General features: G+C 37.3%; 2 protein-coding genes across 2 annotated transcripts; one reads left to right on the top strand and one right to left on the bottom strand.

Moving 5' to 3' along the window:
* The first annotated feature begins 5826 nt into the window (after positions 1-5826).
* Positions 5827-9945, top strand: LOC125201149 (LisH/CRA/RING-U-box domains-containing protein). Its single transcript, XM_048099111.2, has 3 exons — positions 5827-5966; positions 6095-6199; positions 8434-9945. The coding sequence occupies exon 3, from the start codon at positions 8488-8490 to the stop codon at positions 9646-9648; it is 1161 nt and encodes a 386-aa protein (XP_047955068.1). The 5' UTR covers positions 5827-5966; positions 6095-6199; positions 8434-8487; the 3' UTR covers positions 9649-9945.
* A 1633-nt stretch (positions 9946-11578) lies between these two features.
* LOC125200679 (putative E3 ubiquitin-protein ligase EDA40) lies at positions 11579-14165 on the bottom strand. The gene is made up of 3 exons (XM_089065798.1): positions 14033-14165; positions 13578-13913; positions 11579-13471 (listed from the first exon to the last, which is right to left on the bottom strand). The coding sequence occupies exons 2-3, from the start codon at positions 13896-13898 to the stop codon at positions 11810-11812; spliced, it is 1983 nt and encodes a 660-aa protein (XP_088921924.1). The 5' UTR covers positions 13899-13913; positions 14033-14165; the 3' UTR covers positions 11579-11809.
* Between the last annotated feature and the right edge of the window lie 3912 nt (positions 14166-18077).

Below are 18077 nucleotides of genomic sequence, written 5' to 3'. Positions count from 1 at the left end.
ATGAAATTACAATTTTACCCCCTTGTTGACATAATATTGTATTTGTTGACATTTTGTTTAGCTTGTGGATTAGTGGCCCATATTGCATCTCATTTCTCAATTTAGCTAAATAATCTCAACCTAATAAGACCCTATATATATATATAATACGTGTAATATGTGATCATAAATGTTAAATATTAATATTAAATCTAGTGTGTACATGGAAAACTATATGTACGTACAACTTTCATTACTATATATTTTAAATGGTTTTATTATATAGGATATGTATGCTTAGTACACCTACTAATTACTAAAGAAATAATAAAATAAAATAATTCAAAATTATATACGTGGCCTAGCTAATAAAATGAACACTTGTCTATGTTATACATCTCCTCAATTCCAATATATGATGTTATGTATACAAATAGGCTTGGAAAATATTTTAGTGGGAAAGAACCGACAACAAAAAAAAATCTCCGATTGTATATATATAGATCTTTATCTTTCATAAGAATTGGAAAAGGAGATAGAAAAATCACAATATTAGATAGAAAAAGATAGAAACAGTGGTGCTCGATAAAGAAACGAGAACTTGGAGTCGGAAGGCAGAAAAATAGTCTGAAGGATCAAGGTTGAACAGGAAGAGAAGTTAGGGGTTCGGTTAGAATACTCAGGTGTGTATAAATCACACTTTTAATTTTACATGCGTTATATGATTAATTGTTATGTGTTAAATTGAAGTGAATAATTGGATTATACGATGTAATACTGATATGATATGTGTTTAATTGTGATGATGGGGATGTATGCTTGGTGCAATAAATATATTAATAGTATATTAAATTGAAATTATTGAGTGGAATATGATATGGATATGTGATTAGTGCAATAGATATATTTTGCATATGGTATTGGAATTAATTGAATCATTTGATTAAAGGGGATCTGTGATAGTCATGTCTTGGATCTGAAATCATAGTGGACATATTGGGACCTTCGGGTCAATCATATTGGGACCTTCGGGTCAAATCATATTGGGACCTACGGGTCAATTCATAGTGGGACCTACGGGTCAAATCATAGTGAGACCTTCGGGTCAAATCATAGTGGCATATTGGAAATCTCGGGCAGATACCAGGCTTGAACTGTCACAGAATAATAAAATGAACAGAGTGGCATATGCATATGTATATGAAATTATTTTTAATATTTGTTGATTATTGTTTTATATATTGGTTAAAGAATATGTTTGATTGATGGGCAGTGGAATTAAAGGTAAGGTTTATATACACTGAGTTGTAGCTCATATAAACCACTAATATTTTTCAAGAATAAGATATCAGTGAAGTTTTTCATTGACATGGGTCGTAGGAATTGCACATGTTATCGGGGTCGGCGGCTGATGCGTTTTAGGAACCTTCTCCTCCTCATCATCATATGTTTTGCATGTAGATAAATGTATAGTATATAGAGTGGTGAGAGGGTCCCACTACTGTTCAGAATATTTTGAATATGTACTTAATAAATGTGGATTATTTCTTTTAAAATTTTGAATTTATCTATAGTAAGTGCATACGTCAGAGAGGGTTGGCGTGTGACACGTCCCACATGTCTGCCGCGCCTCCGTAGGCCAACTGCCTGATAGCCGCAGTGCACTTTTGTTTAGCTGTGTGGTTGGGTCTGCCCGCCGCATCGTACCTGAACTGGAAACACAGGTATCGACGCTCTAAAGCGTCAACGATACGCATAAACAGCTCCTTGCGCATCCTAAAACGCCGCCTGAAATGGTTGGCCCCAAACCGCGGCTCTGGAGCGAAGAGTCGTCATATAGCCGCTGATGTGCAGCTTGGTGATCCCGATCAATCACTGCTCGGCAGTGGACAATGGGTCGAAGTCGAGGTACCGCCGGCTGCAAAGCCCTTTGTATCAGCCGGTCTATCTCACCGGACGTATAGGCCTCCAATGCTTCGTCCATTTGCCGTTCGTACTCCTCAGCATTCCCACCACTACTACAACCCGCGTTACTCATTTTGCATTGTTGCTCTTGTACAGAAATTAAGAGAGAGAGAAAACTCGTTAACATAAGTGGTGCGAATGAAAATGACGTGAAAATCGCGTATATATAGTGTTTCGAAATTTTAATTAAAAAAAATGTGTTGGCCGATAGCTCGCCGATCGCCAGCCTACAATGGCGGCGAGCGCATTGGTCAGCGCTCGCCGATTGCAATGGTTCGGCGAGCAGACCGGCCAGCGCCGGGAATCGGCTAGCCGGTCGCTCGCCGACCATTGTGGATGCTCTAAATGTCTCATATTTGACCGGCTCGGATTTTAAGAAATTGTTTAACTTTATAAAGAAAAGTGAATAAAAAAAGTTAGTGGAATGTGAGTCCTACTTTTATATGAAGTATTAGTTTTATAATAAAATGTGAGTAGAATGAATCAGTGGAACAAGGGGTCCATTTACCAAATATAGTAAAAGTAAAATGAAATATTTATTTGTGGACAGATGAAAAAGGAAAAATGAGACATTTAATGATGGACGGAGGGACTATTAGATGTCAAATAAAATTAGTACGTGAAGCAAATAATTTAAGAGTATGTTAAATTTAAATAATAAATATATACATAATTATCATTTTATACTACCAAATTTAACCATGTAGTGTGTTAGAGTATACTACTGTAATTAATTAATAATAAATCAATGACTTCTTTTTTAAAAAATTATAGTGTTAAAAAATATTCAAAATGTTGAATATTTTAGGAAGTGTTGTTAGGTGGAATAAAGTAGAGAAGAAAAAGGTAGTTGAATATTTTAATGAGGAGAGATGAGAGATGAGGTTATTTCTAAAATTGGAAAGTGACCATCTTGATTGAGACAAACAAAAAAGGAAAGGTGACCATCTTAAATGGGACGGAGGGAGCACTCCAAATTTTGTTGTTGGAATTTTTTTTGTTTATTTGTTTTTTAAAAGTGGTTTGATCAATAATTAGTGTGAATCTTGCCAAAATTTTAAAAACACAAGTCTTAAAACAAATATAAGTCTTGAACATAGCAATCAAAGGAGCATATTCAATAAACAGTTCCAATTTGACGAGGATTTTCACCAAATATATATACTCCACTAAAAGTTACAAGATGTCTTCATGTTGGATCAATCGTGGATGCAATTATATCTATTCTAAATTTTCCACGTATTATCAAAACTAACTAGCTGATAATAAGATATTCTTTCATTCTATATAATAAATGCTTTAGTACGAGGGAATCATACACCACTTCAAAATTATGACCTATGGTAACCATAAGAGCTACTCCAGTTGCATTAGTCAAATAATACTATGCATTTTCTAAAATAAGTCTGATACCTGCAGCCAATTCCAAAGTATGAGACATTGGACTCTTTCTTCAATCCGAAGCAAAAGAAAAGTTTCAAATAAGGTATTATACTCATTATTCAACCTATGCTACTCCCTCCTTCTCGCTTGACTTGGACTGTATTAATTTTTTTAGGGTTTCCCATTCGACTTGTTTCCCTTTTTTGGCTACCACTTCACGACGTTAAATAAGTGGGCCACACACCTTTATACTGCAATCATGAACTCCTAAATAAATGTGCCAAAAAGAAATGAGCTAAGTCGGGTGGGCAGATGGAGTACTTTTAACCTCAATATAACAATTGTCATTTTTTTTTTGCTTAAGCTAGTCATGCAGCTTTCTGCTAAATTCTTTGGAATTATTTGATAGAACTTAGAAGCATGCAAGACTCCTAGACATCTAGAGCATTTAATAAACCATTTGAACTTCGAGTTTATGAGATATCTATGCAAATTTCACCTGTTGTACAAGTGGCTATATGTATTTGGGACGTAGGAGGTTTTTGCATAAACTTGTGCCCACTTCTTTTCTAGTGAGGCAGGCTATTTTTCAATTTTGTGATCATACAGTACTGTTTCCTCTCCTTTAGGATTAATATATTTTCTCATGTACAAAATGAGTTCTCCTTCAAAACTCATGTAGCTTTAGGCGTGGCTTTGCTACTAATACTAGACAACATAATTCTTATTAAGCGTTGTGTTTGCTTTCTTTTCTTGATCATTTTATTAACTAAATTCGTGTTTATATTTGCAGGGGAGGAAAACACAAACGCAGTCATTTCCAACTATTATTTGTGATCCATGTGGCAACTACAATGCGGCCTTCCAAATGTCACCTAATGGTGCATTATGTGGCAATTGCATTATGTTATTAAATATATCTTTGGCATATCCATGTCATGTTTCAGCTGACATGAATTTTGCTTTTAGCTTCATGATGAGGCCGTCGTCGCACTAACCTGCATGGATAAATGCGAGCTTGGAGGAAATGTTTGACAAACATATGTGCTCGGAACTTTCGAGCACCTCTAAGGTGCTCGGAAATGAAGATATTATTTCAGATCTACGTACATCTCACCTTCCCTCATTTTACTTCTTTCATTTTCTCTCCAGCTCGATTTCTTCAATCTTTTCCAACATTTTTTCAATCCTACCCTATTATTTCGTTGAATAAGAAATAGTCTCTTTGCTCATAGCCACCTCGCCTCGCTATCTTTTCGTTATTTAAAGGTATAATTTTTACTCCATTTGTTAGTTATTCAATCTAAATTTTTTGTTAAGTTATTGAAAATATTATTATAGTATTTGTTTTAATTTAGTTACTTTAGCATATGCATCTGTGCGCTCGACAGACAACGATCTTAGCAAGATGGACGAGCTCTTCGAGCAACGACTTCAAGAAGAGCGTGAGCACATATATGCCCAAATAGAAGCCCAGATGTAAGACAAAGTTAGAAAAATAGAAGAAACGTTGGATAAGAAAAGGGATCTGACTGCTCATGGAACAAATGAAGGAACAAATGAAGCAATAGATGAAGATCCTATTTAGTGAAAAATTTGGTAAACTAGATTTTGACTTAAACATTTTGAACTCAAGATGACTTTGTGAAACCCTAGTTTTTGATATCATTTTAATTTGAGTATAATTTCAGTGAATAACAATTTAAAATGAAATTGAAATAATAATAAAAAAATATAATGAATAATCACAGAATACCGAGCACTTATGTGCTCGGAATATAACATGCCCGATTAGAACCTTTCCAAACACCAAATTGTGCTAGCATTGTTGAAAAACCTATTAGTGCTCGCATTATTACGCAGGTTATAGGAAGGAGCAAACAGGTGAAGTACGGGCACAAATTGGTGCTTGGAACTTCGCATAAAGAAGTTGACCACTTTTCCGAGCACTATTAGTGTTCTGCTCGAAAAAGTGTTCGATAATAATTTCGATAGAGTAAATGGCGAGCGTCCAGCCCATTGGGGTTTGGAAAAAGTGCTCGGAAAATGCTATTTTCCTAGCACTTTGGGGTTTTTCCTAGCATTTTGGTGCTACGTAAACGTAAGTTTTCTGGTTGTGCTCTATTGCTTTAATTTGTTCCAACTGCGGTGGTGATTTCTTTCACTTCTATCAGCTTTTCACTTTCTTTATGTCGTCTACTTGCATTGATTTGTTCCGACTACGATGCTACAATATATAATACTACTATAGTCTATACATTGAGATTCTTGAATAGAAAAAAGGGAAATCCGGGCAAGATGTACAATAATCATACGATTCTACTATACAATATTTTAGGACTATTTTATGGCTACCTTATAAAAAAAAATTAAAATAGAAGCCGCAGGCCCAATATTAATAATAGGCCCGATATCGAGATAGGCCCATGTTCACCAAGATCAAGGCCATAATATTTTAATAATAAAATAATAATAAATGAAATTAAACAAAAAGAAGAAGAAAATAAGAATCTGGCATCTTCTATCTCATCATCGGTTTCTTTCTCTGATCAACATTTTTTTCCCAGAAGTGCCCTCAATCAACCAATCATCATTGCATACCATTTCTTCTCTCTAAACTCTTCCCCTCCTCTCATCTGGTCAGTTTACTTTTCTCCCTCTCTTTCAATCTCTATACTCATGTTTGTGTCAATTGCCCTAGGATTTTCAATCTTCCCCAATTTAACTTTACCCATCGTTTCTCTTCGATCCGAATAATTATCTGCAGGTATTGGAACCTCTTCTTCCTCTCATATTGGCGTCGCTGTTGCTCGGAAGTTTCTCCCAATTTTATTGGCCATTGAGCGAAATCGGTGAACTTCGTGGGGTATAGGTATAGATTCCTTGCATTTCTCTTCAATAGTTGCAGCTCAATCGCAAGTTATGATTTATGAGCACTAAATGAGAAATATTATCTTCGCGAACATTGAGACGGAACTCAATTTTTTTTCCTGCTTGCGTGAATGTGCAATTGTGTAATTGCTTCTTGCGTGGTTTTTTTTGGCTTCTGAGACCATTAACTTTTTTATGAATGTTGAGTGCTCTAGGCTCAGAACATTGCGAAGGGTGTTGTGGCATTCTCAATTTTTTTTTTTTTTACTAATTTTTGGTTTTGAAGGATCTGATTTAAATTAGGCTAGTTTAGGATTCATGAACTGTTTATTGTGTTATAGTTTGGGCATGTTCTATATAAAGCGATTCTATGTTCATAAAGTAATATTCACTTGCATGATTGATTATTTGATTTTCTACAACGGGTCCTCCTCCTTCCACTAACTTTCTTCATGACAAAAATTACAAATGTTGTTTATCTTGTTCTTCTGAATATGCAACTAAACATTGAATTATGGTAAAATATATTGATTTTTTCTTTTTTGATGTTCCATAAAGTCCATAGGTGGTGTGAATTTGAACTAAACTAATGAAAATTAAGGTTGATTATAGATGTTTGGTTGAAAACAATGACACTGTGGATCATTTTTTATATCTCATCCTTGAGTATTCTGGTAAGCACTATAATATCCTTATGTCTAGTTAACAACTATTTTGGATGATCTGGGTTGGAATCAATGACACATGTAGTAAGTTTGGATCGCATTGTAGTATAATCTTTATGCTTCACTATGTAAGGGCAATGCTATATACCCATATGTAGCACCACAAAAAACACTTAATCATTGCCAAGAATCCAAGTACATCAAATGTTTCTTGAAGACTTACTTATCTCTGCCTACAACTTTTCTTCTTCATCAAACCATTCAAGATCAAACATCTTGAGTTCTCCTACAGAGTTGATTACAGCTACCTCTGCCCCATTCTAAGTCAAACATTTCTTTGGTCGGCACAATATTTTATCAGAAATTAAGATTTTTATGTGCAACATTGTGTGCTCTACAAACTATTAAGTCTGTACAATTATAATGATTGTACTTTCTGATCCGGCATATCATATTGAGCAGTGATTCAGTAGACTATGCAAAAATGAGTAAGGTATTCTTGAAGATGTTACCGTAAGTTAGTATGTTAATTGGTTATCCAAAATAGTTTTTGCACCACTAATATAGAAGGCACAGATACAGATTATTAATTGTTACTACTATATGAAAAGAAAAGAGTAGTAAATCATGAACATGGGACATTTATTAAAGGATCCTTTGCCCAGAAGAGTCTCATAAACCCCATGTGACCAGAAAGTTCCATTTTCATGATGGGGCTGACGTAAGCATGACATGCCATTACTTATTTAATCAATCATAAGTGTAATATTATATTCTAAAGTCCTGTATTTGGTATTTTTAGTGATTGTTCTGTGAATATTTCTGATTATGTTTTTAACACATTTTTTACGAGGTATACCTAATACCATGTTGCGCAACACCAGATTTTAGATTTTAAGATAAAATCTTTCGAAGCTAAACTAAATGGGCTGAAAATTTTGAAGTGTTATGTTATCTGACATCCTGTTTTTTTTTTCACCAAAAGGGGAAAAGAGTTGTGTCCTAGTGTCCTTTGACATCTTGTTTCTTATTAGAACAAAGAGTCATGTTCTCTTAATTATGACTTACTGCATTTGGTTTGCACTCTAGGCTAATTGAAAGCAGTTTGCTGATCCTTCGCCGAAACATTGTACTGAGCTGACCTTCATCTGAAGCTTGGTTTAGGATTAAGTAAGCACAGGTTGGAGGCTATTAAGTCAAAACAGTACTGTCCCGTTATTAGAAGTTAGTTGGAATGATACTAATAGAGTTCAAGGCATGCTGCATTTTAGGAAGTCCTGGGTTACACTAAGCATTTTGTTCTTTTATCTCCTGACATTTTCCTCCCTATGTGTTGGGTAGCATGCTTCTGGCATTTGTGGGAATGAAATGATATCACCTGGGCATAGGCTTTAAGTGGTCTCATCAAATCAAAACTCATTGTGTCTATACTAACATTGACTGGTGAACCCATTCGTTTCTTTGTTTAGTTCTCTATGATGCTAGATGTGGTATCTTAATGTTATTGTCATTGTACGTATATTCAAGAGTCGACTTATGGCTATCTGAACTTAATTTGGTTTTATTTTAGGTGGCACTCATTTTATCCTTATATCTCAATCTGTTTAAACCCAAGCTTTTGGTAATGGAGTTAAATTCCATCAAGGATGCTTTTGACCGTGTTACAAAGAAGCAAAAGCTCTCATCCTCAAAATCTCAAGAAGTAATTGAACAGATTGGGCAAGAAATAGAACAGGCTTTTTTGAGACTACAATCTGAACAAGATTCTGCATCTCCATCTGCTCATAAATTGATCCTCAATGAACTGAAAACTAAGCTGAAAGAAATTGCTCCTCTCAGCCATCTGGAAGGCACACAAAAGGAATTAAATGTCGCGTTAAGCAAGTACCCAAAGCTTCTCGAGAAATCTTTCAATCCTGATATCTCAAAGGCTTATCGCAATATTGATTTTGATATACACACTGTTAACCAAATTATTGCCAGCCATTTCTATCGAGAGGGCCAATTTGATATTGGCGACTGCTTCATCAATGAGTCGCAGGAACTAGAGGCTGCAGCAAGTAAATCCCCTTTCCTAGAAATGTTCCAGATCTTGGAAGCCATGAAATGTAGGAACCTGGAGCCCGCTCTGGGTTGGGCAGCGAGGAATCATGATCAACTGAATCAAAATGGGTCTGACATAGAATTGAAACTGCATCGTCTTCAGTTTGTAGAGATCTTGCAGAACAGGGGCAGGGATGAAGCTCTAAAGTATGCTAGAGCCTTTTTGGCTCCATTTGCTACCAAACATATGGCTGTTTTCCAGAAACTTATGGCTTGCCTTTTATGGGCTGGAAGGCTTGATTCCTCACCGTATGCAGAATTACTATCTTCCATACATTGGGACAAACTATCTGTGGAACTCGCACAACAGTTCTGCAATCTAATGGGGCAATCTTACGAGAGTCCGTTGAGTGTGACAATTGCTGCTGGAGTTCAGGGGTTGCCTACTCTTCTGAAGCTGATGAACGTGATGACTGGGAAGAAGCAGGAATGGCAGACAATGAAACAACTACCGGTGCCAGTGGATTTGGACAGGGAGTTTCAGTTCCATTCCGTATTCGTGTGCCCAGTGAGCCGCGACCAAGTAAGCGAAGAGAATCCCCCCATGCTGTTAACATGTGGGCATGTTTTATGCAAGCAATCCATCACCAAGTTGTCCAAAAACAACAGCACTAGGCGCTTCAAGTGCCCCTATTGCCCTGCTGAAGTCGAAGCAGGTCAGTGTGCGCAATTACATTTCTGATGCTGCTTAAAGCTTGTAAAGTGGTTCGTCCTACTGCCATCACAAACGTAAGGGAAATGCCCCTTCATTGAATATAAAGCGTGTATGTAGGCTAAACTGTATCACTTAAACTAGATCTTGTTATCATATTATTGTTGTTTTACTTCTTTTGTGTCGGACTCGGGTGGTGTTATTGTTGGATGGACTGTAAATAGATTCTACTTGCAAATCAAACAAGAAGTGCTGCGCACATAAACTGGGAGGTATGTGCCATATAAAATCCCATATGAATCATAATGTTTCAACATTGTATGTTTAGTGGATGGTGAAATCACCATATGATGCTCTACCTTTATTTGCGAAAGAATTGTTGGAAATTATGGTGTCAACATCTTGTGTGAGATTTTCACTATGAAGCTTCTCGTTCCTATCTTGGTTCCAACTCATAAAGCACTTGGTGATTGTGTTGTTTATTCCTTCTCTGTTCATATTAATATCAAGTTGATGGATTCTTTTTGTTTATGGCTAACCTCTCATTTTTGTTGCTATCCCACTAAGTAACACAACCACCTGCATTTCCTCTCAGATTTGAGCATTTCCCCCTTTCAATTTAGTCTTGTAAAGTAGTAACATGAATTATTTGTTTAACATAGGGCTTGTGTTTTGAGCAAATACAATCTGATCATCTGTAACAACGAATCATAATGTTACTATTATAGCAGTATAAATTATCTATGGAGGAAGGAACAAAGAAATGTGCCCTTAAATGGTGGCATGTCGGTCTTGGGCCAAATATAGTAAAAAGTAACCATTGAATTTTACATGAGAGTGGCACACCAAATTTCATCTCAAAAACTTTATAGATGCGCAATTTCAGGATTCTAAAAGTGAAGAATAATCCATATCTTTAGTGTGTCAAAGCCCCTTTTGGTGCCACCCCCCCTCTCTCTAAAGATATTTAAGATTTTATTGCTCTTAACACTCTACCTTTTTGGGATCTCTCCCACTCAGGGTGTTTTGCTCAATGGAGAAGAAAAGTTGCTCAAAACCTCATTTTATTTACAAACGTGTGAATAAAGCTATGCTGGGGTGGATCTAATTTTCATATTTCTCATTTTTCTTGGGATTTCCAAAAGTGTGAGTGATCCCATTTAGAGTTTTCATGAAAACATATCATGATTCCCAATCAATATTTAAATGGTGTACTAATTTCAAAGCAAAGGCACTAATTGGAGGTCTCAATTATTTATGTAACGTGGCCTCTTGATCATTATCTATATCAATATGGCACCAACCAAATTGAAAATGACACAAAGCAGGTTTTGGAGTAGGAAAATATGTGTGGAATTGGCTAAGAATGTGGCTGACAAAATTGGATTTAAATGGCAAAAAATTGATACAGGTTGTTAATCTTGCTCTGTGCACATCATATGGCCCAACTCGATTAACCCAACGATTTCTCAATTATTATATCAAATTCTGGTATCTTGTGATCTCACTTTCCATCTTGAAAGCTTCCCCAAATCAAGACATGCCCTTTTCAACAGTTTTTTCAATGTTTTGCAAGAAAACCTTTTAAATTTATTTGGCAAATGGTTTTAATCAATCACCTCTTCAGGCGAAATTTTATAAAGAAAATTCACGCAAATCTCTGTCATGTCTTATGTTGCAAAGCTATATATCAAAAGGTATAGAGCACTATAGCTATATCCATACACAGCCAAAAAACCAAACCCCACTCCGTTGAACAACATTCGGCTAAAACCCCACTCCCACTTAATACAAACAAAGCTTTATTTCAACACATTATATACCAACAATATTAATTTTTTACATGAAAGGACACCTCCACAATAACTTTTCAGTTGATTGCTATAAGACATCCATTCATATCAAATCATAACATCGTTCCCTACAACTATTTTATAATTTGAAATAAGGATAAAAGAAATAATAGAACAATGCAATATATATCATGACCCCCCAAAAAATTTAAATTTGAGAAACCCCACAACGATACCCCTCCATCAATTATACTACGCGGGGCCTCTCATTTCCATGGGCCTCACAAACCACCTCTGGCCTTTTTTCACAAAATATATTTGTACATTTTTCTTATAGTAACTTTTTGTAATTTATTTTACTACTAACATAATAATAATAATAATAAAAAACACAAATATTAAAATCTCGCATTCTCAAACCCATGTAGGTCGCTGACTCTATTCAAAGACTTTCTCATAATAGCGACTTTAGCGAGGCGCTCGGCTGCCCGCCACGCCGAGGTCGGCGTGAGCGGCTCGGCCTTGCTGTCATCGGGCCGGGCCGCTCGCGGTTGCGCCTGGTCCTGCCGCTTGCAATTCAGCACCGCGAGCTCGGCCTCAAGCCCGCGCACGAACTCCTCCCCGGACCCCGAGCCGGACTGGAGGACGAGGGCGCGGGCCGAGGCGAGCATGCTGAGCGCCCCGGCCACGTCGTTGCGGTCGGAGAGCCTGCGGCTCTCGGCCACGGCGCGCGTGGTGACGAAGAGGCAGCGGAGGCGCTGGATGTCGCGGGTGGAGGAGCCGACGGCGCGTGGGCGGGGGATGACGAGGCACCGCTCCTTGTCGTATATGGTCTGTTGAGTTGACGGGTCTTTGTAACAGCAACGGATCGACATTAGCCTCCGGGCCCCACCGGTGGCTGGTGGGACCCGCATTTCCACGAGCAGCTCTCTCTCTTCCTCCGAGTGGAGCTCCCCGACCCGGCACCAGCTCGAACCGGATCCGACCAGGGCCGGTTTGCCCGCGTAGGTGTAGACCGCGGAGATCTCGCCCGGGGCCGAGCCGGCCGCGAACGAGACCTGGACCCGGAGGTCCTGCGCCACCTGGCTCAGCAGGCCGGTGACGCAGTTCGCGGCGTGATCGCCGCCGGGGGGCGCGTGGACGCACGCGCACAGGTTGACGGAGTGGACGGGGATCTCGGAGTGGGAGAAGCGCGTGGACGACACGAGCGGGCCGCTGCGGTGGCCGTCGGAGAGGAGGAGGATGCTGGCGGCGGGATTCTTCTCGCGGCGGTCCTCGATGACCTTGGCGGCCTTCTTCAGCGAGTCGGTGGCGCTGGTGGCGGCGCCGTCGAGTGCGACGACGGCGTCGATGATGCGGCGGGCGGATCTCTTGCCGGCGGTGGTCATGCGGCGGAGGGGGAGAAGCCGCTTGGATGTGGTGGAGAATGCGACGATGGAGAGGCGGTCGGCGGCGGAGAGGGAGGAAACAACCATCCGCATCATCCTCCGCATTAGATGGAGCTTATCGGAGGTTACGTTTCTGCTCACATTCAGCACGGTCACCAAATCGATCGGCGCTCTGCGCGGAGGCGGCGTTGGAGCTTTCACCTTCAAAACGACGGCGTATGTCTCGCTAGTTTTTCCTACTGACACCACAACCGCCTCCGATAACAGACCGATTTCCACATTCCTCGACTTGATCTTATCCGGAACGACATTGTTGGTGACGAAGAAGCCGGGGAAATCGTCGTTTTCCTCTTCCGTCTCATCCGATTCGAGAATCGGAATGAATCGCGCGCCGGAAGTCGGAGAAGAGAGCGGCTCGTCGTCGTTGTAGACCTTAAACACAGAAGAGGATTTATTATCGCCGCCGCGCAGCTCCGTGGATGGATCGGTTTCCGCGAGATGCATTTCCTTCCATGTAGCGCTGCAGATGGGGCAGGCGAGGGCGGATCTCACCCCTTGCTTCTTCATGTGAGCCGCGATGCACGGGAAATGGAAAGCGTCGCCGCACTCCGCCGTGAAAATGGCGGTGCCTTGCCCCGTCTTCACGCTCTGCAAGCATATTCCGCACCTACTCTGCTCGTACAGTAGCGTTTCAACTCATCCATTATTGCCAAATCATACCAAAAAAAAAAAATCTCAAATCAAACGCAATAACGAAATTCCACTGTAGCCTACGCACCTTGGTGATACGCAGTCCGGATTTAATCAGCGAAAACGTCGACGGCGACCTCGGCGAGGAAGGCGCGGAGCTGGTGAAGAATCGCGGACTCTTCCTAGTCCGGCATTGAAGCCTAGGGCTGTCGGAAGGCGTCACACAGGGAGCAGCTGTTTTGCAGCGGAGAGAGGGGCTGGAGAGCGGGTGAGAGTGAAATCGCGGCGTAGATGGCTCGGAGAAGAATCTGCCGAATCTGGAGGCGAGCCTGGGGGTAGAGGCGTCTCCAGCGCGGTCCTGATCCTTGGGGATAGAAGTGCAGAAGGCTCGTCGCCAGCTCAAAACCATTTTCACAAACAGAGTCTGAGAGAAGGAAGGGGTTTACGGTTAGTGATGATGAACGGGCTAAAAGGGATGCATGATCCAAAGGGGGAATTGAATTGAGCAAAGGAGACAAAAGATGAATTGGAACAAAAAGACACCTTGTTCAGAGGTGGGATTGTGTAAAAAATGAAAAGAGAATTAAAGGAGAAAAGGATGAGTGAAGAAAGCTCCAAAAATCCATCATCGTCTTCTTCTTCTTCTACTGCTTGGGTAAAGGGCCAATATAAAAAAGTGAGGGGTCGGCTTTCTGTAATTCAAAAGTGACCGGCAGCTGCCGGTTGCGTATTTTGTCAACGGACTCCTTGCAATCAGCGTACCCTTCTATACGTCTTTAAATTATTTTAATTATTAAATCAAGTGATTACCCTTAAACTTATTTTTAACTATTCGATGGAGTTGCTTAAATTAATTCTACCCTGATTAAAGTTAATATGTGGGTTACGGGTAGGTCGATGGTTGGTTCTCTAGGCTTTATGCATTCTGATGAATATTGAGACTAACAAATGAAGTACTGATACCTACTACTATAAGTTAAATAAAAACAATTATGGATGAATTTTTGAATTAGTATCGAGTATTTTTTATTTTTTTTAAGTTCAATTTTTTCTATTTTTTGTAACGTAAGGTATTCAGTATATGCACTTTTTAAAAGTATATGAAAATGATGTTTCCTGTCATAAAAGATTTGTGATATCATATCTGAGGAATTTTAAAATAATATTTTCAATTAATTATATAATTTTTGTATTCATTTATTTCTAAATTTATAAACATGTTGACGTTTAATGTCATTAAGATTCAACACTTGTATTCTACAGTATATTTTTGTTTATAATGTACTAAATTGTACTAGTAATGTTTTAGTAGCATAATTTTTAATTATATTATATAGTATTTGAGTACATATTTTCGGTAGAATAATTGGATCCATTCAACCAATTAAACGACGGACCGATAGAATAATCATGTATTGATGTATGCCATCTTTAATGCATATGTTCATGTACGTATAATGCTTACAATCTTAACAATAAGACATGTTATTCAATAATTTGATCGGTGGGTCCAACTATTTAATGAACTAAATAGTTACTCAGTTCGTTTTTTATGGATTCTCAAGATATTATTGATAAGACTTAAAAATATTATACTATACTTGTCAAAATAAATTAATTTTGATTTTGAATTACATGTATTTTGATGTGAAATTGGTTGTCAAGTATATTATCAAAGATAAAATAAATAAATAGTTGAAGTATTACATGAAAAGAGTTCTCATTTCATTAAATAAACAAAATGATCATAAATAGATAAAAATAAATGTTTTTGACGGTTCAAAATAAAAAATATAATTATTTTTTGTCAATAGATGTAGTATAACGTTTTTGCACATTTATATTGTCAATTTCTCCATTCCATACTACTGTGTCAGTGAGTTTATTTACTAGTGTACTAGGAGGACTGGAGGAGTAGTATTTATTTTTTGGAAGTTATGCTAAAAACTAAAAAGTAATATCAATAATATATCTTGTGTTAAACGGGACGTTATTTGAGGGATATATAAAATTAAGTGAAAGAGTTAATTGACTAACTTCAAGTAATATTAAAATAAAATAAATTAAACTATTCGAAAATGAAGAATCCAAGTGAATATATGACTTGGAATTCTTGTTCTGGCATTTACATATGCTTTAATCAATGGGAATTCAATTTTTGTTTTTGACCCTGACATCAATTTGTACTTTCTTCACACCAACTTACTGCTTATATTAAATTGCACATTGATTAACTTAAACAAAAGCCATATATTTATGGGAATAAATACAAGTGCTCTTCTTGCTGTTATCTCTTTGTAAGACCTAATTGCAGTTTTCGATTATTTACACCAGCTAGAATATTTATTGCAATAAATATTAGATGTATATAGCAAATTAGAAATATAGAGTCACCCCCACGCAAGTTCCATTTTATCTATATATTGATCAATTAGAATATGACATGTATTAATTATGATTGTGATTTGTTCAAAAATATATCCAATTAGTGTTTATGTACTTAATAGTATGATTAATTATGACTATAACTATGTGTTTTGTTATTTATACATGCACATTTCAAATGATATACCTCTGCGATTTCATTTTATTTCATTTTTGGGATGGTAAAAGTAAAACTAGAAGCTGGCAAATATAACATGAATACATGATTGCATGATGATAACAAATAATTCAACCCTTGCGCCATCACAATTTGTACCATTTTTGAGTTTTAATTTTGATTATATTCGTATACAATAAATAATCATAGAGCTAGGTTGTTGATAATAATAACAATTAGTATTATTAATAATAATTGCAGAATTAACTTGTTATACTAATAAATAGCTTCATATCTTGTTTGGTTCATTTTTGTAGTACAGCCTGCTGCAGTAGTTATTAGTTTTAAATTATTTGCTCTGTTTGTATCATTGATTACGAAAATAAAAGGTCGAACCAATAGAGACCTTTAGACATTCACTTTTTAATCATGGGGAAGAGACCCCCCACATTATGGCAAATACATTAATACTTCTTCATCATCATTCTATGACTTTGTATTCTTCTTCTACTCCATAAAATAATACTCCATTATTATATTATGAAATTTAAATCCACCATTAAAGATGAATGTGTTAAAAGTTGGCAATTGGTTGGTGCATGATTGATTATCATTTCACCCACATCTCAATGATACCAACAATATTTTATCTTAAATTAATGTGTTTTTATTGGATTACATTGTGAATTCACATTTTCACTTTCCTTCATACGTGGGTCAATTGTCATAGTTATAATTTCACACTAGTGAAATGCCAACATATAAATATAACATCATATGAAGTTATATTTTTGCAATATAGTATTAATATAATTTTCAGTAACTTTCGTTAGATCTCATGGGGTGAACGAAACTTGAATTGATCTTGTACTCCTTATAAAGAATACTACTACTCTTATATGAAAATGTGTAGTTTTCAATAATTTTATAGACGTCATTTACGGACTATATAGTATAAGGTCGCTCAACTCATTATTCTTATTAGGACCTAAGAGAATTAATAACCTTGGATGGGAATAATTGAACCATAAGAGACTAAGAGTTATAGCCGACTATTCTGTTTGTCCGTTAGTTTATAATTAAATTTTTTTTTTATTTCTGTTTAGTAGTACTACAAGTTAGTATTCAATAAAATTTTCAGTTATGAATTATAACGGATAATCAATCAGTTAAAATTGATAATCGATTAAGTATAAATGAAAAAAATGATCTAAACTGTTTTAAAAAATAATACATCATATATTGATTTTCTAAGTATATAAAGAAATACCGAATACAATTCTATTTAATTCAAATTTTACGTGCATAAGACCATTTCCAAGTGTATATTAAAATCTAGAATGGGATAAGTAATTAGATCTAATAGTACTCTACAATCAATCTCATTTTTTGTTTTTGGAAAAAAATTACCTATTTTTAGGTTTACACTAAACTCAAATCCAAAAGGTTTTCAAATTTTATGAGTAAAAAAGCATAATATAAAGAATATTCTTTTAAATTTGAGTTTAGTGTATCTGGTTGGAGTAAAATCATATTTGATGTGACATTTACGTAAAATGAGTTTCAGTTTAGTGTAAATGGTTGCAGATGCTCTAAGACTATCTCCAAAAGTACACTAAAACCTAAAATAAGACATGTAATTAGCTCCAATAGTACTCCAAAGCCAATCTCATTTTTTGTTTTTGAGTAAAAAATAGTACTGTACTACCTATTTTTAGGTTTACACTAAACCAAAATCAATTTTTTTTAAATCTTTGTGAGTAAAAATATACTCCCTCCGTTCCATAGTAATATGGGCGTTTTGACCGCAGGGGCTTAGCGCAGTTGGTTCCGGGAGAGCAGATATTGCTACAAGGAGCTGGGTTCGAATCCCACTACTGGCGTGTGGGAGCTTCCATCTCTCAGGCACAAGTATGAGGCCTTGGGAGATGGGCTCCTGTCAGGACAGTGAGTTGAAGGCATCCTCTCTAACGGGCCGCTGTGTACCCTGATTGAACCCCCACACAAACTGTCGGGCCGGGGTGTGGGGGCGGCCAGGGTGACCGC

This window comes from Salvia hispanica, chromosome 2, assembly GCF_029641045.1.
Source record: "Salvia hispanica isolate PSC_SH4W2 chromosome 2, Shi_PSC_v1, whole genome shotgun sequence".
NCBI classification, from domain to species: Eukaryota; Viridiplantae; Streptophyta; class Magnoliopsida; order Lamiales; family Lamiaceae; genus Salvia; species Salvia hispanica.
This window is presented reverse-complemented; position numbering and strand designations above follow the sequence as displayed.

Excerpts from the sequence above, each read along its gene's own strand:
- LOC125201149 (XM_048099111.2), top strand. The coding sequence starts at position 8,488 with ATGGAGTTAAATTCCATCAAGGATGCTTTTGACCGTGTTACAAAGAAG.
- LOC125200679 (XM_089065798.1), bottom strand. The coding sequence starts at position 13,898 with ATGGTTTTGAGCTGGCGACGAGCCTTCTGCACTTCTATCCCCAAGGAT. Across the intron at positions 13,472-13,577 it reads CCGGACTGCGTATCACCAAG|AGTAGGTGCGGAATATGCTT; the intron begins GTGCGTAGGCTA and ends CTGTACGAGCAG.